Source organism: Wyeomyia smithii, chromosome 2, assembly GCF_029784165.1.
Source record: "Wyeomyia smithii strain HCP4-BCI-WySm-NY-G18 chromosome 2, ASM2978416v1, whole genome shotgun sequence".
Taxonomy (NCBI): domain Eukaryota; kingdom Metazoa; phylum Arthropoda; class Insecta; order Diptera; family Culicidae; genus Wyeomyia; species Wyeomyia smithii.
Genome location: NC_073695.1, coordinates 140,804,508 through 140,825,833, shown reverse-complemented (window position 1 = coordinate 140,825,833; position 21,326 = coordinate 140,804,508). Strand labels below are relative to the sequence as shown.

Genomic DNA, 21,326 nt, shown 5'->3' with positions numbered 1-21,326 from the left:
GAATATTCCCAGATTCTACGTCTAGAGGCCAGCTTTAGATTCCAAGGCAAAAATGAATCATTCACCAAGTCCTACCGAGATATTTCTGCCCTTTTTCGATTTGTATAACCTGCTATCTCTGAAGAAGACAAGTGAACCTGACAGCCGCGAGACCATGAACACTACAAGACATAGTAGAGGTCTGCACTAGCTACGACGAGACCAGGATACTTTTAAACCGAGAGCGTAGGATTCCAACGCCGCACAGTTCGCTGCTGGAACCAAACTTTGCAACGCCAGCGCCGAGCAACCGGCCGCCGCTACCACCACATCGTTTCAATAGGGTGAACGCAATGGAGATGGACACGTACAGGGAAGAAGCCTCCACGTCGCAGGCGGAGAAACAAGCATCAGTAGAAGTAGAGGAAGGCGGATGGCAGCACAAGATTGAGGAGCTCGTGGAACAGGTGAACACTCTGAGGATGAACTTCGAGAGAAAAAGCTGGCGAGTAGAAGCAGCACATGGCCAGCGGCAGAACAAATTCAACCGACCAGGGGTAGATAATCGGGAACAAAAACGGCAACAAAGCAGTAGTACATCAGCGTATCAGATACAACAACAACAACAGCTGCCACAAGCTCGGCAACAAGCAGCGCGACAACATTAACCGCAAGCTGGTCGTAGTCAGTTTTGGAGTCAGCCGTCAAAGGAGCAGACATTAGAAACCGGAAGAAACAACCCGCAGCAGGAAAGCCGTTCCACGCAAAAGGATCAACAGCAACAACCAACAACAGGCCAGTGCCTAACCATGGTTTGCTGGAACTGTGACGAAGAAGGGCATAGATTTATGGACTGTCCGAAACCGCAGGCAGTATTATTCTGCTATCGTTGTGGCAGAAAAGGCTACTCTCTGCGCAGTTGCTTCACTTGTTGAACAGATTCGGTAAACTACTCGGCGTGGAACGGGCAATAAAGGGGAGTATATAAAAGGGGAGTAATAAAACAGTGGACGAAACCCGACACCACATCACCGAATTTTTATCTCTCCCCATCGTTTACAATAACCGCAACGAAGTACTACCGGTTCTCCTAGTTCCATCGATTCCAGATTGCGCTCATGGGAATGGATTTCTAGGTAAAATTCGGGGTGAAACCGATTTGCTGTTCTGTCGAGGCACAAGACAACGGAGCATCTAACGACGACCAAGACATGAAGGAGCTTTCGCTGGATGAGAGTAACCAATTAGAGGAAACGGTGGCGAAATTTTTTCGAGCACAGGATTGCACTGCGAACAAAAATGTATGAACATCCTATCGAGATTGGAAATGTACAACCACGGAAGCAACAGCATTATCCGATGTCGCCGTATGTCTTTAAAGAAGTCAACCGGGAGATAGACCGTATGTTAGTCTTAGACGTCATAGAGGAGGCGCGGTTTTCGCCTTGGAATAATCCCCTAGTGGCAGTCAAAAAGCCAATATCGGGTATGCTTGGACGCCCAGCATCTAAACTCTATCATGGTGAATGAGGGTTACCCGATTCCGCAAATAGCTTCGATAACAAATAACTTGCGCAGCAGTAAATAAATTTCTGCGATTGACTTGAAGGACGCGTTCTGGCAACTACCGCTCCATCCAGCGTCGAGGCCACTAATGGCATTCACAGTCCCATCTAGAGGTCACTTTCAGTTTAAAGTGGTACCGTTTGGCCTCTGCACAGCCAGCCAAGCGCTAGCGAGACTTATGACCCGTCTGTTCGCCGGTTTGGAGCCAATAGTATTCCATTATCGAGACGACATTATAATCTGTTCGGAAACCTTCGAAGAGCACATTGCGATGCTGGAGGAGGTAGCCCATCGGCTGCGGCAAGCCAACCTTACGATATCGTCGGAGAAGTCACTGTTCTGCAGGAAGAGCATGAGATACCTCGGCTATGTTATCGACGAACAAGGGTGGAGAGTTGACGAAGGAAAAGTCGAAGCAATAGTAGAGTTTCCAACGCCAGAGACAAGGAAAGAAGTTCAGCGATTTATCGGTGTCTGCAATTGGTACCGGCGCTTCATCGCAGGATTCTCGCAAATTGCAGCGCCGCTAACGGATCTAACTGGGGCGAAGACGAAGTTTCGATGGACAGCAGCGGCGGAAGAAGCGTTTCTCAAGTTGAAGACGGCTCTGGTCTCGACTCCTGTACTGATCATGCCGGACTACGATAAACCTTTCTCAGTGGCGAGAGACGCCAGCGACCAAGCGATAGGGGTAGTTCTGACACAAGAGATTGATGGAGAGGAACATCCGATATGCTACTTCTCATAAAAGCTCTCGGCGTCAAAGAGAAAATACTCAGTTACCGAGCGGGAGTGTCTTGCTGTAATCCGAGCGATTAAGTGGTCTTGAGGATACATCGAAGGAACTCGCTTCACTGTGCACTGTGATCACGCCGCTCTCAGCTATCTACGTTCCATGAAAAACCCCACGGCCCTGATGTGCCGCTGGCTCCTGCGATTGGATGCATTCGATTTTGAAATCAAATATAGGAAAGGAACCTCCAACGTGGTACCTGATGCGTTATCGAGGATCGTAGCGACGCTTGTGTTCAGCGTGAAAAGCTCGTCAGATCTGTGGTATAAAGCGATGATGGAGAAGGTGGAGACGAAGAGCGACAGTTTTCTAGATTTTCGTGTAGTGAAGGACGAGCTCTACAAGAACTGCAAGTGCAGAGACGAGATTGGCGTTGTAACCCATCGCTGGTCCCACGAGAAGAACGCACATAAGTAATCGCACGTTTTCATAACTCACCATCTGCTGCACACCTTGGATTCTACAAAACATGGCAGAAGTTGCAAACCTATTACTATTGGCCGCGCATGCAGCAGGACATCATAGATTTTGGAAAGGGCTGTGCGACTTGCAAAGCGTGTAAGGCTCCGGGAACACGACTGATGCCACAAATGGGAAATCTCAAACCAGCGAAGCTACCCTGGGAAATGATATCGATCGATTTCGTCGGACCTCTGACGTGCTCTAAGAGAGGAAACACGGTGCTACTGGTAATAGTTGACTGGGTCAGCAAGTACGTACTTGTCAAGACAATGCGCGCAGCGGATTCGAAGAAGATGGTAGAGTTCCTGTAAGAAGTGTGCCTGAGGTTCACCCGGCCTCGGCTCATACTCTCCGACAACGGAAAGCAGTTCGAATCGTTACTGTTCAAATCCTGGCTGGCACGGCACAACATCGGTCACATGAAGACAGCGTATTACTGCCCACAGCTCAATAACGCGGAGCGTGTCAACCGCATCGTGATCACCTGCATTCGTGCGTTGTTAGATGGAGACCACCGAGAATGGGATGAGAACTTAGCAGCCATCACCGCAGCGATCAACTCAGCGAAGCATGAAGCGACCGGAGTCAGTCCGCACGAGGCAAACTTTGATAGGAGCCTGCTACTTCACACGGATTAATACACACAACAAGACTTAAACACGTCAGAAGACCCGACGGTGGCGCAGACTCTGAGGTTGTCGACGATACGGCGCATTCACCAATTTGTGTTACAGAGGATACGGAACAACCACGAGAAAACCAAACAGCGATACAATCTGCGTACCCGTCAGGTAGACTTCACGATTGGCGAAATCGTTTGGAGACGAACTTTTACACAATCGTCCAAGACAGACCAGGTAAGTAAAAAACTCGACCACAAGTTTGTTCCAGCGCACAGTGGGGCAAATTGGTCCGTTGGCGCGACAAAACCTCATAACTCCTTAACAGTTGTTTCCACAGTGTTCATATCATCGGCAATGTTATTCAACATAAAAACATCTTTTTGAAAAATGTATTCAGGCAGCTTTGATTTTTTTTCTACAGATGGCGCTGACATCTATCTTCTGAATAAATGGTGCTAGCCATTTTGTTTCTTCGGGAAAGTTGTTTATATCATCAGTTGACATAAAGTTGTCGAACATATTACAACTGTAGGCAAGCATGGAAATTTTCTCTCACTAGCAATATTTCATGCAAATGTGTTCTTTGATTCATCAGGTATCTTTAAACTATTTTCACTCGCGTACAAGTTTCACATAGAAACGCTGCTGATTGTTTTTCGCTTCTAAAAGTTCCAAATACCATAGAAGAAGACTGAGTGATTCAAACACGATAATATGAAGAAATGATACAAAATCATGAATCCAAATGAACGTTAGATTGCGTTTAACTGTTTGCTTACCGGAGCTAGTAGGTATCAACAATGCTTATGGAAATTGTAGCATGCTATATTAGCATGTGATATTTAAAATCACCAAGAATCATCGTGGTATACCACGGTAAAAGCACGACGTGGAGTAGCCGAATTCCGCCTACAAGCAACCAACATTTGAAAGATTTGTTGCGATCGTTCGAGTGCAATCATTTACGATTCTTTCGTGGAACACTCGCTATATGTTGCTCGCTCCGCCTACAGCAGGCGATAGCGAAACAAAATCATCAGAGAAAGCTACCATATATTTCTTGGCTCTAAGTTGTTTCTTTGCATGCGTGAGAGTGTGTAATTTTTAATAGTGATAGTTTGCTGGGATTAAGAGCTTATGAACAGCACGTTCAGAAATGATACCCGAATGATTGTTATGCGATACGATTTTCTCCATCCTTGACTGTAGGACGGACCGTTAACGAGATGAAATTATGATGAATATATATATATATATATATATATATATATATATATATATATATATATATATATATATATATATATATATATATATATATATATATATATATATATATATATATATATATATATATATATATATATATATATATATATATATATATATATATATATATATATATATATATATATATATATATATATATATATATATATATATATATATATATATATATATATATATATATATATATATATATATATATATATATATATATATATATATATATATATATATATATATATATATATATATTTATAAACCCAAAAATTTCAGTAATGAATCATAGCTGGGACTTTAGTACATATGTTTCAATTTCAGATGTATTCGAATTTCCGAGTCATCATGAAATGAATTATTGGAAGTTTGTAGTTGCCTTTGTATAGTTTTTTGCTTACCTATGATGATTTTTCGAGAAAGAATATACAATATAATTTTAATGTTATTGTTTATGACAAAATATTTCAAATAGGAACATTGTTCAATTAAAGATTAGTTGGTTATGTTCCCTTTCTAAGAGCTCCCTTTGTTATATTTTATTCCATTTGGCATAGATACTAAATGCTTAGTTTTGTTTAAGACACTGTTAATTCAATAACAAACTGTTTCCTAGTAGGTACTAATAATTATTTCTGAGGGGTCGTCATACTACTGGACATCAGTTTTGAAAGACCCCTGAAAACGATTATGGTCGTGTTGCATACACCGGCATTTAGCAAAGCCTATTGTAGGAAAAACATCGATACGGACCCTGCTGATTAACGATTTTTGACATTAATTGACATAAAAACAATCGTTGCGAAAACTCGAATTACTCGGTAAGTCGCAACTAGTAGCAGCTGATTTTTGGATGAGTACTAGCCAATACGTTGTATTTTAGTACAATAATAGTGTCATAGCAGAACAACGTAGAACTTTATGGTTTTTCATATTGCCGAAAATGAGAAAAAATTACATAAAAAAAACTTGTTTTACATACTATGCCTCCTTCGAACCTATTTTCAACAAAACTGTCTTAATATCACATTACCTTTTAGTTTATACTCTATTTTATGAGGATAATATGAGTTAGCTAATTAATTTCTAAGTATTTGCATGCCCTACTGGAAAATAAATGGGAAATTTTTTTTTTCATTTCACAAGCCTTGTAAATCCTCACTTTCACAATATTGTAGCACATTTTTTAAATTATTTTTCAAAGTAAATTAACGTGATTTCCAGTCGATAACATGTCTACTGGAAGTAGACAATAAAATGAGGCATTAAATCTGAATTTCGTTTTTTTTAGTGTTGTCGCGACTTTTCTGGGTTCTGCCCTACAGTGCAGCGTTAGTAAAACAAGTCCAAAGACATCAAGGCAGACTAAGAACCGTTAACCCATCTATGTCCGCAGGCACAACCTGCCAACAACGAGCTATGAGCTTACGAACAATCTTCAAGTGGAGAATCGACAGTCCAATCAAGTGTGATGAGCAACAACTTCATCAAACTACTTCGATTGAAGAACGTATAGAAAAACGACGCAGTACTCCTTCAACAAGCTATGTCCGTAGTCAAAGGCCAACTACGAAGGAAAAACCTCACACCAAACACATCGAGTGCTCATACCGTTAGCCGATCAAGACAAATTGAGCACAACATCAACACTTCAGCTAATCACAATCAGCTAAGCGTTCACAGATTTCATCAGGTGGGTCCAAATGGTTGAAATGCACGTCCACAATGCAAAAAACCTTCTGAGGGTCGGCCTGAAATAAGCATCCAAAGTAACGCGAATCGGGGGGCGGTAAAGCCCTTGCTTTGGGCTCATGTCGATTAAGTCGCGGAAATGCAACTTTTCTCATACACGCACAAACAATCACAAATTAAATTTAGTTATTTGTAAATATGTAAATAGCACCATTCATGCTACTTTTTTGTTTTGTGTGCGATTGCGCCTATAATAGTAAAATCATAGGCTATAATCCATTTAAAAGTTCACCGTAGTTAGACGGAGTTACGGAAGCTTGAACAAGGGTTTTGATCAGAGACGATTTTAGAGTTCTTCGTACATCTGCCAGAATTCGCTGGCGCATTAAGTTAGTTGAGATGAAGCATTCTACGCAATTGAGTAGGATGATGATTTGGCAAGCAGTTGTGACTTGCGCTCAGATTATATAGAATTTTCGATTTAGTCGATTCCAAAACTTGAGGTCTGCTCAAGAGAGGATAGATGACCGACTTATCTCTGATCATAATGCCGAAAAAAAAGTTTTTAAATTTTTTATGAATCGTTTGATTACCGATTCATAAAAAAAATTTCCGCTGCGGTAGGTTTATGTTAGATTTGTTTTGATAGTTAAGAAAATATTAGTGATGATACCATCGTTCAAATAAATACAAAGCTAGAATTAGACATGTTAACCGAATTAAAGTATTAAATTAAGCCAAAAAGCAGTAGTTTTTACGGAACGTGCAACCTGAAAGGTGACGTCCAGTCGTAACATCTAATTACGCCGCAGGGCTACTTGCTTGCAAAGTGAGCCGGCCATTAAATTGGATTACCGATCGCCTTTCGCCGCGCGAGCGCATGCACATGGAGAAGCAGTCAGCCAGACAGGGAACGCAGAATAGCTTGATCACTAGAAAGGCGAGTCGCCTACAGATCGTCTCACAAGAAGGTGCGTCTGTTATCAGTGTCCAAGAGCGAATATTGGTGCGGTTTAAAAATCAACACGCAAAGAGATTGCAAAGAATTTCGTGACGTCTGCCGCTGGTGCACAATCAATTCACAATTTTATTGCTGCTCAGAGTGATTATATCTTTACGATTATCCAGAACTAGTTCGTGAACAGACAGACCGCCATTGGGAAATCGTGAACCTAGTGTCACAAAACTTCGACCAAATCCGGTCCGTTTTGAAATAGCAGAGCAGCGGTGGAATCTAATTCGCGGGAACGAAGTGAGCAATTTGGTGGCGAAGTCCGGTGCTTTTCGAAGTGAGGAAACGGGCAAACCTCTAACACACGTGGATGCCGCCGATGGTCAATTCCCATCCCTCAGCGCACGTGTAAAGTCTAAACGGTGACCGCAAATTCTCATCATTCGAGTCACATCATATCAGCAGAACCGGTAAGAAATTGTACCAACCATGATCGTTTTGGCCTCGGTATTAACAAACTCCTACGAACAGGGACGCAAGCAAACATCGACACACCTAGCACGGTCGAATCAGGCAATCGAAGATCGAGCTTTGGCGCTTCAAAACGAACAGGAAGCTGTTCTCTAACTGAACTAGAGCTATTCAGAATCAAAAAGCCTTCGTACGCGAAGTAAGTGGTGCGATTATAGCGAACTTAAACCGTGGCTAATTTCCTGAGGCCACAGGGCTTTTCTTTCTGCATATCTCATTTGCAGTCTTAATCTCGTCATCACGGTTAGGATCTGCACCATTTCGGAGATTGGCAGCGGAGCTCCTGCTTGGTTTGGAGATTCGATAACTATTGGAGTCGTTCTACGATCACGCTGTGGGCGGAAAGCTCAGCAGCAGTCAGCACACACTCGTCGTGAGCGGAAGGCTCGGCGGCAAGCAACAAAAGCGCCTCGCTATCGGCGTGTTCTGCGCAACCTGACTCGGATCGGCTAGTGAGATCGAAGACACGGTACCGTGAGTAATAACGATAAGCAAAATGTGTGAGATAGCTAGGGAAAGATCATAGGAGTTAGGAGGCACGAGTGATGCCCTCAATGTAAAGCAATGTAAACCGACAAATTGAGTAATATGAACCGTTAACACCATGCCTGTTGTCTTTTTATTCAGTTTGGGTATTTCAATCTGCTAGTCGGATAGGTATCGGGTATTTTGTCTCACACCCACACTTAAAATTGTAACATAATATATATACAATTCAATAGTAGCAGTGCGTGTTAGCAGAGCATCGCATTTACAAAATTTATATCTGAAGCAAAGTGGTTGCGTATTTTTTTTTTCATTAAAGGTCCATTCAATGCTCTGTGATATCTTTTTTGTCAGGTTGTCTGGTGCGTAAGTTAGCTTGTGCGCAAATGCTTGCTACATACAATTGACCATTAGAGTGCCAATGAGATGTATGAAAAAATGAATTTCGAATATCGTTAAGCAGTAGGGCTCAAAAGTTTTCGTCTTCTCGAAAAAAGTCCCCATGCAAAATTTCAGCTCGATCAAACATCGGGAACACGTGCCTCAAAGCGGTCAAACCTTCACGAGCTTATCGATTAAAATACATGAAATTGTCAATATCGAAATTATTTTTTTGGTGCCAAATGTCTTAGAAATGCTTCAAACGTCGAGATTTGGTATAAGAGGCTATCTACATTCCACGTGGACAGCTGTGGGGAGGGGATGGTTGTGGAATGTCCACGGTTCATACAAAATTTTTAGAATTTAAATGGGCAGATGTCCAGGAAGGAGGAGGGGGGGGGGTAAAAATCTGTTCACGTGGAATGATGATGGCCCCTTACCTCGAAAAAATTTTTTTTCTCAAGAACCAACTTTCTGGTTCTTAGAAAATTTTCGAGCTTGGGGCCAATAGCATATATATAAAAACTTAAATTGATCCACCTAGCGGTCAGACCCAGCCTTTCTCGTTCAAACTTTCATTTGTAAAAATAGATTTACATAAACGCTTCAATCCAATAAATGTGTATTCACTTTTTAGGTTCTAAAATATTGATGTTGTAATCTATATATGGGCCATTCCATGTGAAGTGATCAGGCAAATGAACGATTCTCTTCGATTTACTTCAAAATAAATAAAATGACTTGTTTTAGGTCGAAACTGAAAAATCCAGAGTTTTGGCTCAATCGGACAACCCACCTCCAATTGCGGGGCCCTCCATTTTTGTTTTTTCGATAAAAAATCTTTTTCCATGTTTTGTAAAAACAGCATATCTCAGAGATCGTAGGAGCTACAGGCAATATTAGACACTCTTTTTAAAGGTTATTAAATTTACAATCAAATGGCATCATCAGATTTTGTGAGCAGTATTGCCAATATTGATATTTTTACGTTTAAAAACTAAAACTTCGTTTATCTCAAAACACCCCCAATTTTTTCTTAAATTTGATGTCACCAATGTGTTCAGCGGAAAATTTAACATAAGAATCACCTATCCACAAAATGCAATATGCGCCGTTGCGGAAATATTCAACTTTTAAGATAACGAGTTCGTTAAATTCCAACAATACGACTACAAATGCGATAAGCCTTATTAAAACGCATCCCAAGCTGGTTTCTCACATTCTACTTGATGGTACCTGAATTAACAGCTATTAAAGTACAACGTGTGTCTCATAAATTATATTTATTTAACAAGGTTGTCAGAAATTAACGTTTGATTTTTGTTCAACTTTTGGAGTTAAATTGAAATAACTACCCCATCAGAACTTGACAATGTCCTCATTAGAATGGTAGCGTCCGCTTGAGGTGTCGCCGGATGCATTCCTCGGATTCCTGGAACAGATTTAACTGAATCAAACCTGGCAACACTGAAACCAGTGTTGTTGGTCTCGCTCGTAAGCAGCATGCAAAACCTCATGTGAGGTTCTCGGTGTCGCCACTTCCACACAGTAGAGAATTCTCCATTCAAGCTATTTCTCGTTCTTTCTCGCTTTCTTTCTTACTCCCGAGATCATATGCACACACTCCCGTCTACTCTCCTCGTGTGTACTCGTGTGTACCTATTCCCCAACTCGCGAGAACGACCAGCCGAAGACAGTTGTTTCAAGATGCTTTTGTGGTGGTTGCAGAGGGACAAAAAATGATAGGATATCGGACTACTTCGGCAGCGGTTCGCTTCGGCTGGTTTTGCATTAGATTGCTGTAAAAAACTTACCGAAGCAGTCCGATACCCTACACGTTGCCCCACTGTCGGCTCTCGGTGCATGTCGGGAAGAAAGCATTTTCGTTCTCGAGCACAGTTTTTCAAGCACTCCTCCTAGTCAAGCAATTTTAGTCGAGTACTCCTACTCACTAGCAGGAACTCGCGTACTCTTTTACGGAAGCTGAGTAGCAATACGAAAGAGTATGTTCGTGTCAGTGCGTGTTTGCTGCTACTCAGGGGAATGCATGAAGAAGAAAGAGTTTCTCTAAAGCGTGTGTACAAAAGACTTGAGAAGCGTAGCATATGCCTCTTTCTCAAGCAGAAAGGAGAAGAAAGGTTTTGTTTTTCGCTCGATTTGCAACGCTGCTGACAACTGGCGGATTTTATCGCTCGTTTTATTAAAAACGAAATTTTTCATTGAGTTGCTGAACCATTTGCTTTCCAGCACTTTCTAGACCTTGATTTTGCTGACTAGAGACAGCCTCAAAAGACAGCCTCAAAAAAGTAAACAAATAAAATAGGTTCAAAACAATTTCAAATAAAACAAAACAATAATGACATCGTAGAAGTGAGCTAATAATTTCAATTCAATAATTTCATTTCAATAATTTCAATCCAAGATTATAGTGTGAAAAACTGCATCACATTGGATGCATGTCTTTCGACCTTCTACTATTTCCTGATTGTACACATGAAACCTCTCATGAGAACATGACGAAATGATTTTTAAATTTTTCTTACCATGGCAATTCAGCGGATTGCAGCATTGTTTTCGACTAACTGCGAAATAATAGCCAAACTGTTTCTCATGGCTTCCGCATATAGTTTGCAAACGTTGAACACCGAACCGAAGTTTGAACAAAATCCATTCTCGCGATCGATTGTGATTTTCAGCTGTACACTTACTTTTTAAACTCCAACCTATTGAACACACCATTTTTTTCACTGTGAAAACTCGAATCAACCTGCGTATGTTTTGACAGAAACCACTTTATGAAAACAAAGGAATAAACCATCAAAAAGGCCATGAGAAACCCACACTTGAGATGTGAAATAATGCTTTTTTCCGAGTGAGTTTCAATATTTGGTCACATTTGTTGTGTGAAATCAACGAACTCGTTATCTTAAAAGTTGAATATCTCCACAACGGCGGATATTGTATTTTGTGGATAGGTGATTCTTATGTAAAATTTTCCGCTGAACACATTGGTGACATCAGATTAACAAAAAATTGGGGGTGTTTTGAGATAAACGAAGTTTTAGTTTTTGAACGTAAAAATATCAATATTGTCAATGCTGTTTACAAAACCTAATGATGCCATTCGATTGTAAATTTAATAACCTTTAAAAAGAGTGTAGATTATTGTCTGTAGCTCCTACGGTCATTCAGATATGCTGTTTTTCACAAACATGGAAAATGATTTTTTTGTCAAAAAATACAAATATGGAGGACCCCGTAATTGGAGGTGGGTTGTCCCATTGATACAAAACTCTGGATTTTTCAGGTTCGACCTAAATCAAGTCGTTTTTTTCATTTTGAAGCGAATCGGAGAGGGTCGTTGCATTTGCCTGATCACTTGACATGGAATGACCCATATATAAGAAATGCAGTCTGGTCTGTCTGTCTGTCTAAGCCATATAGGCTCGAAAACCACCGAACCGATCGACTTCAAAATTTGTATGTAGGGGTTTTTGGTGCCGATAAAGGTTCCTATGATAGTTTGAGACCACTACCTCTTCTGGAAGGGAGGGGTTCCATACAAATGAAACATAAATTTCTGCACAACTCAAGAACAAACCAAGCAAATGAAACCGAATTTGGCATGTGGATGTTTTAAGGGGTAGCAAATATGTCCTAATAGTAGGACGCCCCTCCCTTCTCTCAAAAGGAGGGGTTCCATACAAATAAAACACACATTTCTGCACATCTCGAGAACTAACTAAGTAAATAGAACCAAAGTAGTCCTCGTTTACGGTCACTGAAACGAGTGCGTAATGCCCTTCAACGTAAATTTCGTCGCCTACGAACACCTGATAACAAAATTAAATTTCAGTTTGCCAGTAACGCATATCGTTCATTAAATGCCACTTTATACAAATCATATGTAATGCGCGTACAGAGATGCATAGTACAATTCATCGCAAAACCTCCCACTCCATTTTGATATGTCCGTTACAGTGAATAATTAGAGGTCGATCAGTTTTCAACCAGAGTGATTTTTCCTATGTTATGTACGTGTTTTTTATTTATCCAATCATTTAAATTATATTTACCCGTTTAATTTATGTTAGTGCTAACCCAACCGTATATGTTTGTTCAAATAGGCCCATCTAAACCGACGAATTATTTTACCGACTGACCACTATGCATTTTTACTAAACGAAAAACGACAGACTAGAGTGTAAGTTCATTTTTTGTTAGTTGTTAGTATATGTATTGATTTTATTTTAGATTTGATTGTACGTGTACTAAAACTGCTCCTACAAGTTATTGTTTTGCAAGTGATTTCTGTTGGCAAATTTGCTGAAAGTGAAAATAAGTGTTCTTTGATTAATCATTTACATGATAAAAGTGAAGTTTAGGTGTTATTCGCATGAAAGTGATAGATTTATTTATGTTTCAAAATTGAAAAGCCAGCAGGGTTTTGTTGGTGTGAGTGCAGCCGTCGCGCTGGTTAGCGCTGCGTTATGAACGACAGCTTTTGGAGAGCGGGGAACGTCATTGTTACCATATCGCAGGCAAGGAAAGCAATTATAAGATAAGTACCAGATTCAATAATACATTGATATTAATAGTGTTTTGTGTAAAAAAGGACAGTTTTATGTGCATTTGTGTACATTAATCATATGTCGGTGGAGTGTAGGGAGACAAGATTTATTTGCCTGCGTGGACATGTGTAGAATCGGTGCGGTTGTTACTCGGCGGTGGTATGTGTGTTGGCGCGAATGAAGTGGCAAATGTGGAAACGAATATATTTAACGCTTGTTGTTTGACACGTGGCTAGTTCGCATTGGCAATGGGCTACGTTCATATAGTGCAGAGTCTATGTTTATAATAAGTGTCCCGCAAAGATGAAACCAAAGGAACCAAATCAGTGCCAAACGAGAGTACCAATCGAGCAATGTAAATAAACAAGGTGATAGTGTTAGGAGTGGATGAAAAGTGTTGTAATTGAGCGTAATAAAGAATATGTGATTTTCCGAAGTTTTACTTACACATTTCAATCCAACATTAAACCTGTACACTGGTTCACTCAAATTCAACAAAACATTACCGGTGTAATCTTTCAAAACTGTGTACCTTGTGAAGAAGTTCAAAAAAATGATATTCGCTTATGCATGGTGAAAAACAGAACTGGTATAGTTCTTGGCAACAAACGCACAAAAGCTGTGTTGCCGAAACGATAGATTTTCTCTTCGCGCGACTCTATATGCACATAGACTCTGATATAATGGGCATCGCGTTGCCATCTAAGATTGTTTGGGATAGCGATGGAAAATATCGAACGTAATCGTTGATGATGGCATAGAATGTTTCCGAGTTTTTATCGATATTATCGATAAATTTCCGATGGCTTTTGACCTTTTCAATCGGACCTCTCTGACTTTGATAACAGAGTGCGCGGGTTACAGGAGCAGGGATGGTTTTCGTTTACTTCTGATTTTTTCTTAAGTCTGTTTGACTATTGGAGGGCTGGGAGCAGCAGTTCATGTTCCTATATGATGCTTTTCAGATGCAGGAGGTGTTTCGCATGCTTTGTGCCACCTGCGATATTTCGATGGTTGTCGTTAGCACTAGGACTTAGCGATGTTATCGATGAGAAGCGGTTGTCTATGTTAATGATGGGTACCGACAACTTTCCCATAATATAATGGGAATTATGGGTTTATGGATAACTAGTTGAACGTTCCCGGCGATGCTCGGGATCAAAAGTTTCAAAATTAGGAAACATTTTTTATAATTCATTACATTATTAGCACAACTCACTTCAAAAATATTTCACATCTTATACGTCCATCATCACTTTAAGTACTTTAACATTCTGAGAACGCACAGAACGGAAATACCCATATTGGATTGCATATTTTGATATTTTGGGGATGATTTACAGACTCTGGAAATCGCTATTTCGGATTTCAAAATGACGTATGGAGTTCGGAAGTTTCGGAAGTATTGAAATGGCTGGCCAAATACCACTTCAGATTATTTTCCTGAAACCAGAAGTCGTTATTTTGGAAAATGTTATGTGGGGTCATCCCAGTTCCGAATATACCACACTCGCGTGATAACCGGATATTCGTCAATCGTTCACAGTAAAACCTCTTTTTATGTAACTTTTAGAAGTAAGAAATCAAAGTAAGAATAATTTAGCGTGACCATTCATGCTTAGTTCTCCTCCATAATCATATCTAAAGAGAAAACATGTGAATTTTATACAACGAAAATGTTTGTTGATGTCCAAGGAACACGTCATGCTTAGTTCTCCTCCATAATCATATCTAAAGAGATAACATGTGAATTTTATACAACGAAAATGTTTGTTGATGTCCAAGGAACACGTCTGAGAAGAAGTTGACGTTTTAATCCACATAACTACGTAGACATTAAAAAAAATTAAACCAATGAAATACGGCCTTTCCTCCAGCCAAATGTCCCAAGATCTAGTTTTGGTAAAAGTAAAAAGTATTTCGAATCCCGTAATGTGTTACTATTCACGAAACTGAGAAAACATCAGAAATGTAATTTTTTTCTGCTCGGCTCGCACCAAATTACAACATAAATTCTTTTGCAAGAAAATATTTGCAGATGTTGAAGAAACAACGAACATTTTATTAAAACAAAAATTTAATTTACAGGCGAATTGAGCTCATACTCAAAAATTCTAAAATTTGCATGTATTATATGTATAATATATATAAATTTAAAAAAGAATATTTTAATGTGTTTTCTGTATGCAGAAAATCATCTACAAACATACGTCGTTTTTTAAGTAATATCTCAACTTTTAGCAATAAGATACCTATTATTTTTCCTCAAATGTCTTTCCCGAACATTAACAAATATTTCAATAAAGAACAATTACGTATCATAGCCTTGAATTTCGATTTAGAGGCAAATTGAGTTCAAATATTCATGATTTTGCTTGTTTAACGTAGTGTTGTGAATAATATCTCAATTTTCAGTAATCAAAAATCTGTTATTTTTACTCAAAAGTCTTTCCTGAACATAAACAAACATTTTAATGGAAAAAATCATACATCATAGCTTTGAATTAAGATTTAAAGACAAATTGAGCCAAAATATTCATAATATTGCATGTTTCACTTAGTTTTGTGACTAATATCTTTTTTTTCAGTTATCAGATAACTATTATTTCTTCTCGAATGTCATTCCTGAATATCAACGAACATTTTATTGAAAAAATCACGTGTCGTCGCTTTAAATCAGAATTTTAGAGACAAATTGTGCCTAAAAAGTTATGGTTTTGCATTTTCCATGTGGTTTTGTGGAAAATATTTAAATTTCGAATAATCAGAAACCTATTATTTTTCCCTCAAATATCTTTCCTAAACACAACGAACATTTTATTATAGTAAAAATCACAGATCACTGCTTCGAGTTTTAATTTAGAGGCAAATTCAGCATAAAAGTCATGATTTTACATGTTTCACATAGTTTTGTGATTAATATCTCGAGTTTCAGTAATCAGAAACCTGTTATTTTTTCTCAAATGTCTTTCCTGAACATTAACCAACATTTTAATAAAAAAGAATCATATGTCATCGCTTTAAATTTTGATTTAGAGGCAAATTTAGCACAGAAAGTCATAATTTTGCATGTTTTACGTAGTTTTGTGAATAATATCTCAAGTTGTAGTAATTAGATACCTATTATTTTTTCTCGAATGTCTTTCCTGAACATCAGCGAACATTTTCATGTTAAAAAACATACATGTCACCGCTAATTATTTTTGATTCAGAACGATTCAAAATGATGATGATTACTGTACACCTCAGAGACTGAGTGAATAATATCAATAAGATCAAACGTTACGGAATTCCATTTTTATATAGTAGAGAAGATGGGAGTTTGACTTTCGATGATTATTTATTCAGCCTGAATCATGATTGGCTTGGTCTTGTCAATAATTTTAAAACTTTTGATTAGTATATACATCTACACCTGATGATTGGGCTTAATGTTATAGATGCACCAAGCTTTGCCATTTTTTTTTCATTATAAGGTAATGAGTAGCTCAACTTAGTAATGAGCCAACATGACGCTTAGTATACTTCGAATCCGTCATCTACCACGGTTTTGCACGGTCAGGCTTCAAGTAGGATTTATCAGCAAAACATGTTCTCATCTCGAGAGCAATGGTGTGGTTTGTGGAAGCTGGGAGTATAGTGCAGTGATAATACATGAAATCTTATGCTTCACTTTTTCGATTTTTCTAGCTTTTGGGCTGTTTATGTTTTGCATACTATGTTCCAATAATGACTAGGTCGGCATTTTGTTAACAAACTTAAGACTTTATATTGCTCAATATGGAAATTTGCATTTTTCAATTATTAAGGCTTTGTATGCATGGAACTTTGCCAATTTTTCTATTTAATAGGCAACATTCGCATCGACAACTAAGAGAGAATCGGCATGAAATGTCGTGTCCCCGAGTGTCTGCGTGGAGGGGATAGAGCGGTCGTGCATAGTGCTTCGATGTAAACCGCGTTTCCGGCTCGGGAGAATTTTACTTATATGAACGTTTTCGGAATATAGTAATTTCGAGGGCTATACCCAGATACTTGTTCATGTCTCGCTGTGATTGTTTAACCGAAGATTTCGTCCGGTCGATAAATATCGCGATCGAATTAATATCGCAAAGAATCGCGTCGGCCGACTTGCGTTCGTTTCTTCGAAAGTACTCGGGATTGACAAATAGCTGATTGCTACGAGGAGCATAGGCTACATCGCGTGCGTAGTACGCAGAGGATCGCGAAGTTTGGCAAGAAATATACTCATGGTTAGTTTTCGTAATAAGCGCGCAACATTGTTATATTCTGTTTTCAGATGTGTTTTTCGCGGGATCGTATCGTTTTTTTTAGAGCAAACAAAGTGTGTACTAGAACCCTCGTTGGTCGATCTGTTAGGTAAAAAATGTCCGGTTGACCGAACCCCGAGAGACTCCGCGTCGATACCTTCATGAGGTCGAATTATCTACAGATTATCTACATCATCAAAGGTCCAGTATCCTTGCATACGATTTATTGTTGCGGTGTTACATTGTCAAACTGAAAAAGTTCGAATCGCATTATGAATATCGTGGCGGATATAATGAACCTGTTCGCGCGATACTTGTTCTGAAGAACCCGACACTCGAAACCAGCGCATCGTTTACCAAAACGAACCCTGCTGTGTACTTTGCCCTTTCTCCAACATCCCAGTGATTTCTCGTGGAAGTGCAGAGGTGTTCTCGGCTTCCAATAAGCGAGTATCACGTCAACATTTTCCCTTACAACTTCCTTTTTTGACCTGCATTCGGATGCGGCCGGCGCTGGTATTGCCTAATATAAAGATTAAGGTCACCAGTTTTTACACATTGAGGATGCATGGGACCAAGCATCATCTGTTGGTTCTCTGTGTAATTACAGCTGATCTGGCAATAACGGAGTAGCAACCGCGGGCGGTCAATCATGCTCATGCTCATGCTCATCATATGTAATGCGCGTACAATTTAAACTGAGAGCAAATCCTAGTGGTTTTTGGCGTTTTGTTAATTCAAAGAGGAAAAGTGCTGCTATTCCAAAAAAAAGTTCATTTAGACGATCAGGTCTCTGCGTCTGCTTTGGATTCTAGCCAATTGTTCGCGAAACATTTTGAATCTGTTTTCGAAGAAAATCCCGCTTCAGAACTGGAGATTGACGATGCTATCCGTAACGTTCCTATCGACTTAATTGACCTGGGAGTGGGGAGTGTTTACCGTGAGTTCAGATATGATTTTGTCTACAACAAAAAAGTTGAAGCGGTGTTATGTACCTGGTCCCGATGGGTTACCGGCGATCCTAGTGTGCCGATGTTCTGCCAATCTATCGCAACTGTTGAGTGCTATTTTCATTCGCTCATTGCAACAAGCGAAATTCCCTCGCATTTGGAAAAAAACATCCATGATACCCGTGTTCAAAAGAGGAGATCGACATAATGCGGCCAATTACCGTGGAATTACAAATCCTTCAGCTGTCTCTAAATTGTTCGAGATAATCGTGAGCGGAGTAGTTCTTAATGCGACGACGTGCTATATATCTGTCGAACAACATGGCTTCATGCCAGGTCGATCAGTAACAACTAATCTGGTAAATTTCACATCGGAATGCATTTCAAACCTAGAAAAGAAAGTTCAAGTCGATGCAATCTATACGGAATCGAAGGCGGCGTTTGATAAAATTGACCACAAAATACTACTGCGCAAACTGTCTCGCCTAGGTGTCTTGTCGCAATTCACGTCTTGGCTGGAATCTTACTTAACGGAGCGTGAACTTCGCGTTAACATTGACGGTTTCGTATCAAGACCGTTTTCAAACAAATCGGGTGTGCCTCAAGGTAGCAACCTTGGCCCGTTACTGTTCATTTTGTTTTTCAACGATGTAGTTTTGATCTTAAAAAATGGGTTCAAGCTACCTGGACGAACACATAGGATTCGCATGGATTCCCTAGGATTCCTCACATTGGAATCGTGAAGCGTCCTCGATCAGGAATCCTGAAAAAAGAATCCTCGAGATGCCAAGTCTATAGGGCTAGGATTCCTGAATGAGAGTCGTGTAATGAGAATCCTTCAGATTCCCTAGGATTCCTCACATTGGAATCGTGAAGCATCCTTGATGAGAAATCCTGAAAAGGAATCTTCAAGACTGCCCTGTGAACAGGCCTTCCAAGAAATTAATAAGCATTTTTGATTCTCATAAACTTTTGCATTACATTCCCATGGACAGGAATATTCTTGTCCATGCATGTTTCTTGAATTAGGAATAATTCGCTACATTCCGTTCTCACAGACAGGTTCTGAAATAATAGCCGCGCATGTATGATTAATAAGCATTTCTTAAAGCACTCAGCAATTCTACTAATTTCAAGAGAACGATACTTTATTTTTTTTTCTATAGCATTCGAAGTCGAAATGCGACGCTCCGTTTCCGATGAGAACGAAACGATGACGGCCACATGGCAAATAACCTAAAATAATAATAATAATAATGAATACCGAACGATTTTCGATTGAGTAAGTGACGCCTGTCCGCGACTAAATTGAGCGAGACGGAAGATACAAATGCATAACCAACTAATTAAAAGTGTTAGGATTAACAAGGACAGGACGAAGAATCGGACAAGAGAATTGTTTCTCTCCGACTCTTTTTGGTAGGGTAGAATTAAGTTGAAGTTAATTAATAAAACATTCGATTTCCAAAGTAGAATCAGTGCGGATGTTTTAATTCCCTGCACTTACAGGGACTCTTCGTGCTTATCACAAGTCCCTGGCAAAGCTAAGTCTTTGCACCTGTCTATGGGGTTAGGATTCTTGAATGAGAATCGTGTAGTGAGAATCTATCGTATTATAGGATTCGTCACACTGAAATCGTGAAGCACCCTTGATGAGGAATTCTGAAATCCTCAGGAATGCCCTGTCTATGCTTCTAAGATTCTTGAATGAGAATCGTGTTGGGAGAGTTCTTAGGATACGAAATCTTTCACTTTAACCGTTAATAACAGTTCAAAGTTCTGAAAATTACTTTCACAGGTCATTTGCTAAGCTTTGAGTGTTTTGGTGATATGGCTTCAAAATGGTCCTTCCGGAACAGATTCCAAAGGGGCTTCTATTGCCGATAGTAACCATTACATAGAACAAGGTTGAATACCATCCAAGATGAGTATTTTCAGGGCCGGGATGATGCGCCGAGACCGGAAAACGACCGCCATTTTGAATTCTTTTATGGTGACTTCCGGTGACTAAAAAATTACAAAATCTTGCCAAATACCCCCCAATATGAGTAATTCCGGATGCGTAATGATGCTCAGAGACCAGAAATCAACTCAAGACGCCATTTTGGAATTCAAAATGGCGTCTGGGTCGTTTTCCGGTCTCAGAAAACTAATGTTATAAGAAGTAGCTTTTAATTGAGTTCTGATATGGCAGTGATGTTTATCACTATTGATTGGGGTGAACTATAAAATTTCGTCTTATGAAACCTAAAGAGCTACCCAGGTATCCCGTCTAGCATTTAACTAATAAAGTGAAAAATTTCTTATCCGAAAAATTCTCATAACAGGTTCTCGTGTGTGTCCGGGCGTTTCCAATTCCGAGAATCCTTTAAAGTGAAAGCTTCCGAATCCGATGAATTCTTTTTTTACGATTCTCATTCAAGAATCCTCGTTCCATATACAGGGCATTCCTGAGGAATATTTATCAAGGATTTCAATGTGAGGAATCCTGAGGATTCTTTCATCAGGATTCCTTTTTGCGGACGCTATGCGAATCTTATATGTTCGTCCGGATATGTATGAATTTATTCTATCCGGGACGTAACCCGGGCGAACACACAAGTACCGCATAGAGTCCGCGATAAAGAATCCTCAAAAATGCCTTGTATATGGACTAGAGTTCTTGAATGAGAATCGTGTTATGAGAATTCTCCGGATACGAAACCTTTCACTTTAACCGTTTTGTGCTCAACGGGGTTTCCGGGTACCGACAGATTAAAATTATTCTATCTTTCGCAATTTTCATGCG

At 39.6% G+C, this 21,326-nt stretch overlaps 1 protein-coding gene across 2 annotated transcripts in view; it reads left to right on the top strand.

Moving 5' to 3' along the window:
• Positions 1-5,509: 5,509 nt before the first annotated feature.
• The window catches only part of LOC129720826 (uncharacterized), a 58,986-nt gene continuing 43,169 nt past the window's right edge, over positions 5,510-21,326 (top strand). The window contains exons 1-2 of one of the 2 annotated variants that reach the window (XM_055672634.1): positions 5,510-5,525; positions 5,996-6,397. In XM_055672634.1, coding sequence (XP_055528609.1) covers positions 6,251-6,397 — 147 coding nt within the window. In that variant the 5' untranslated portion in view covers positions 5,510-5,525; positions 5,996-6,250. Of the gene's footprint in view, positions 5,526-5,995; positions 6,398-21,326 lie in introns of those variants that run through there. The other variant, XM_055672636.1, reaches the window with a different exon arrangement.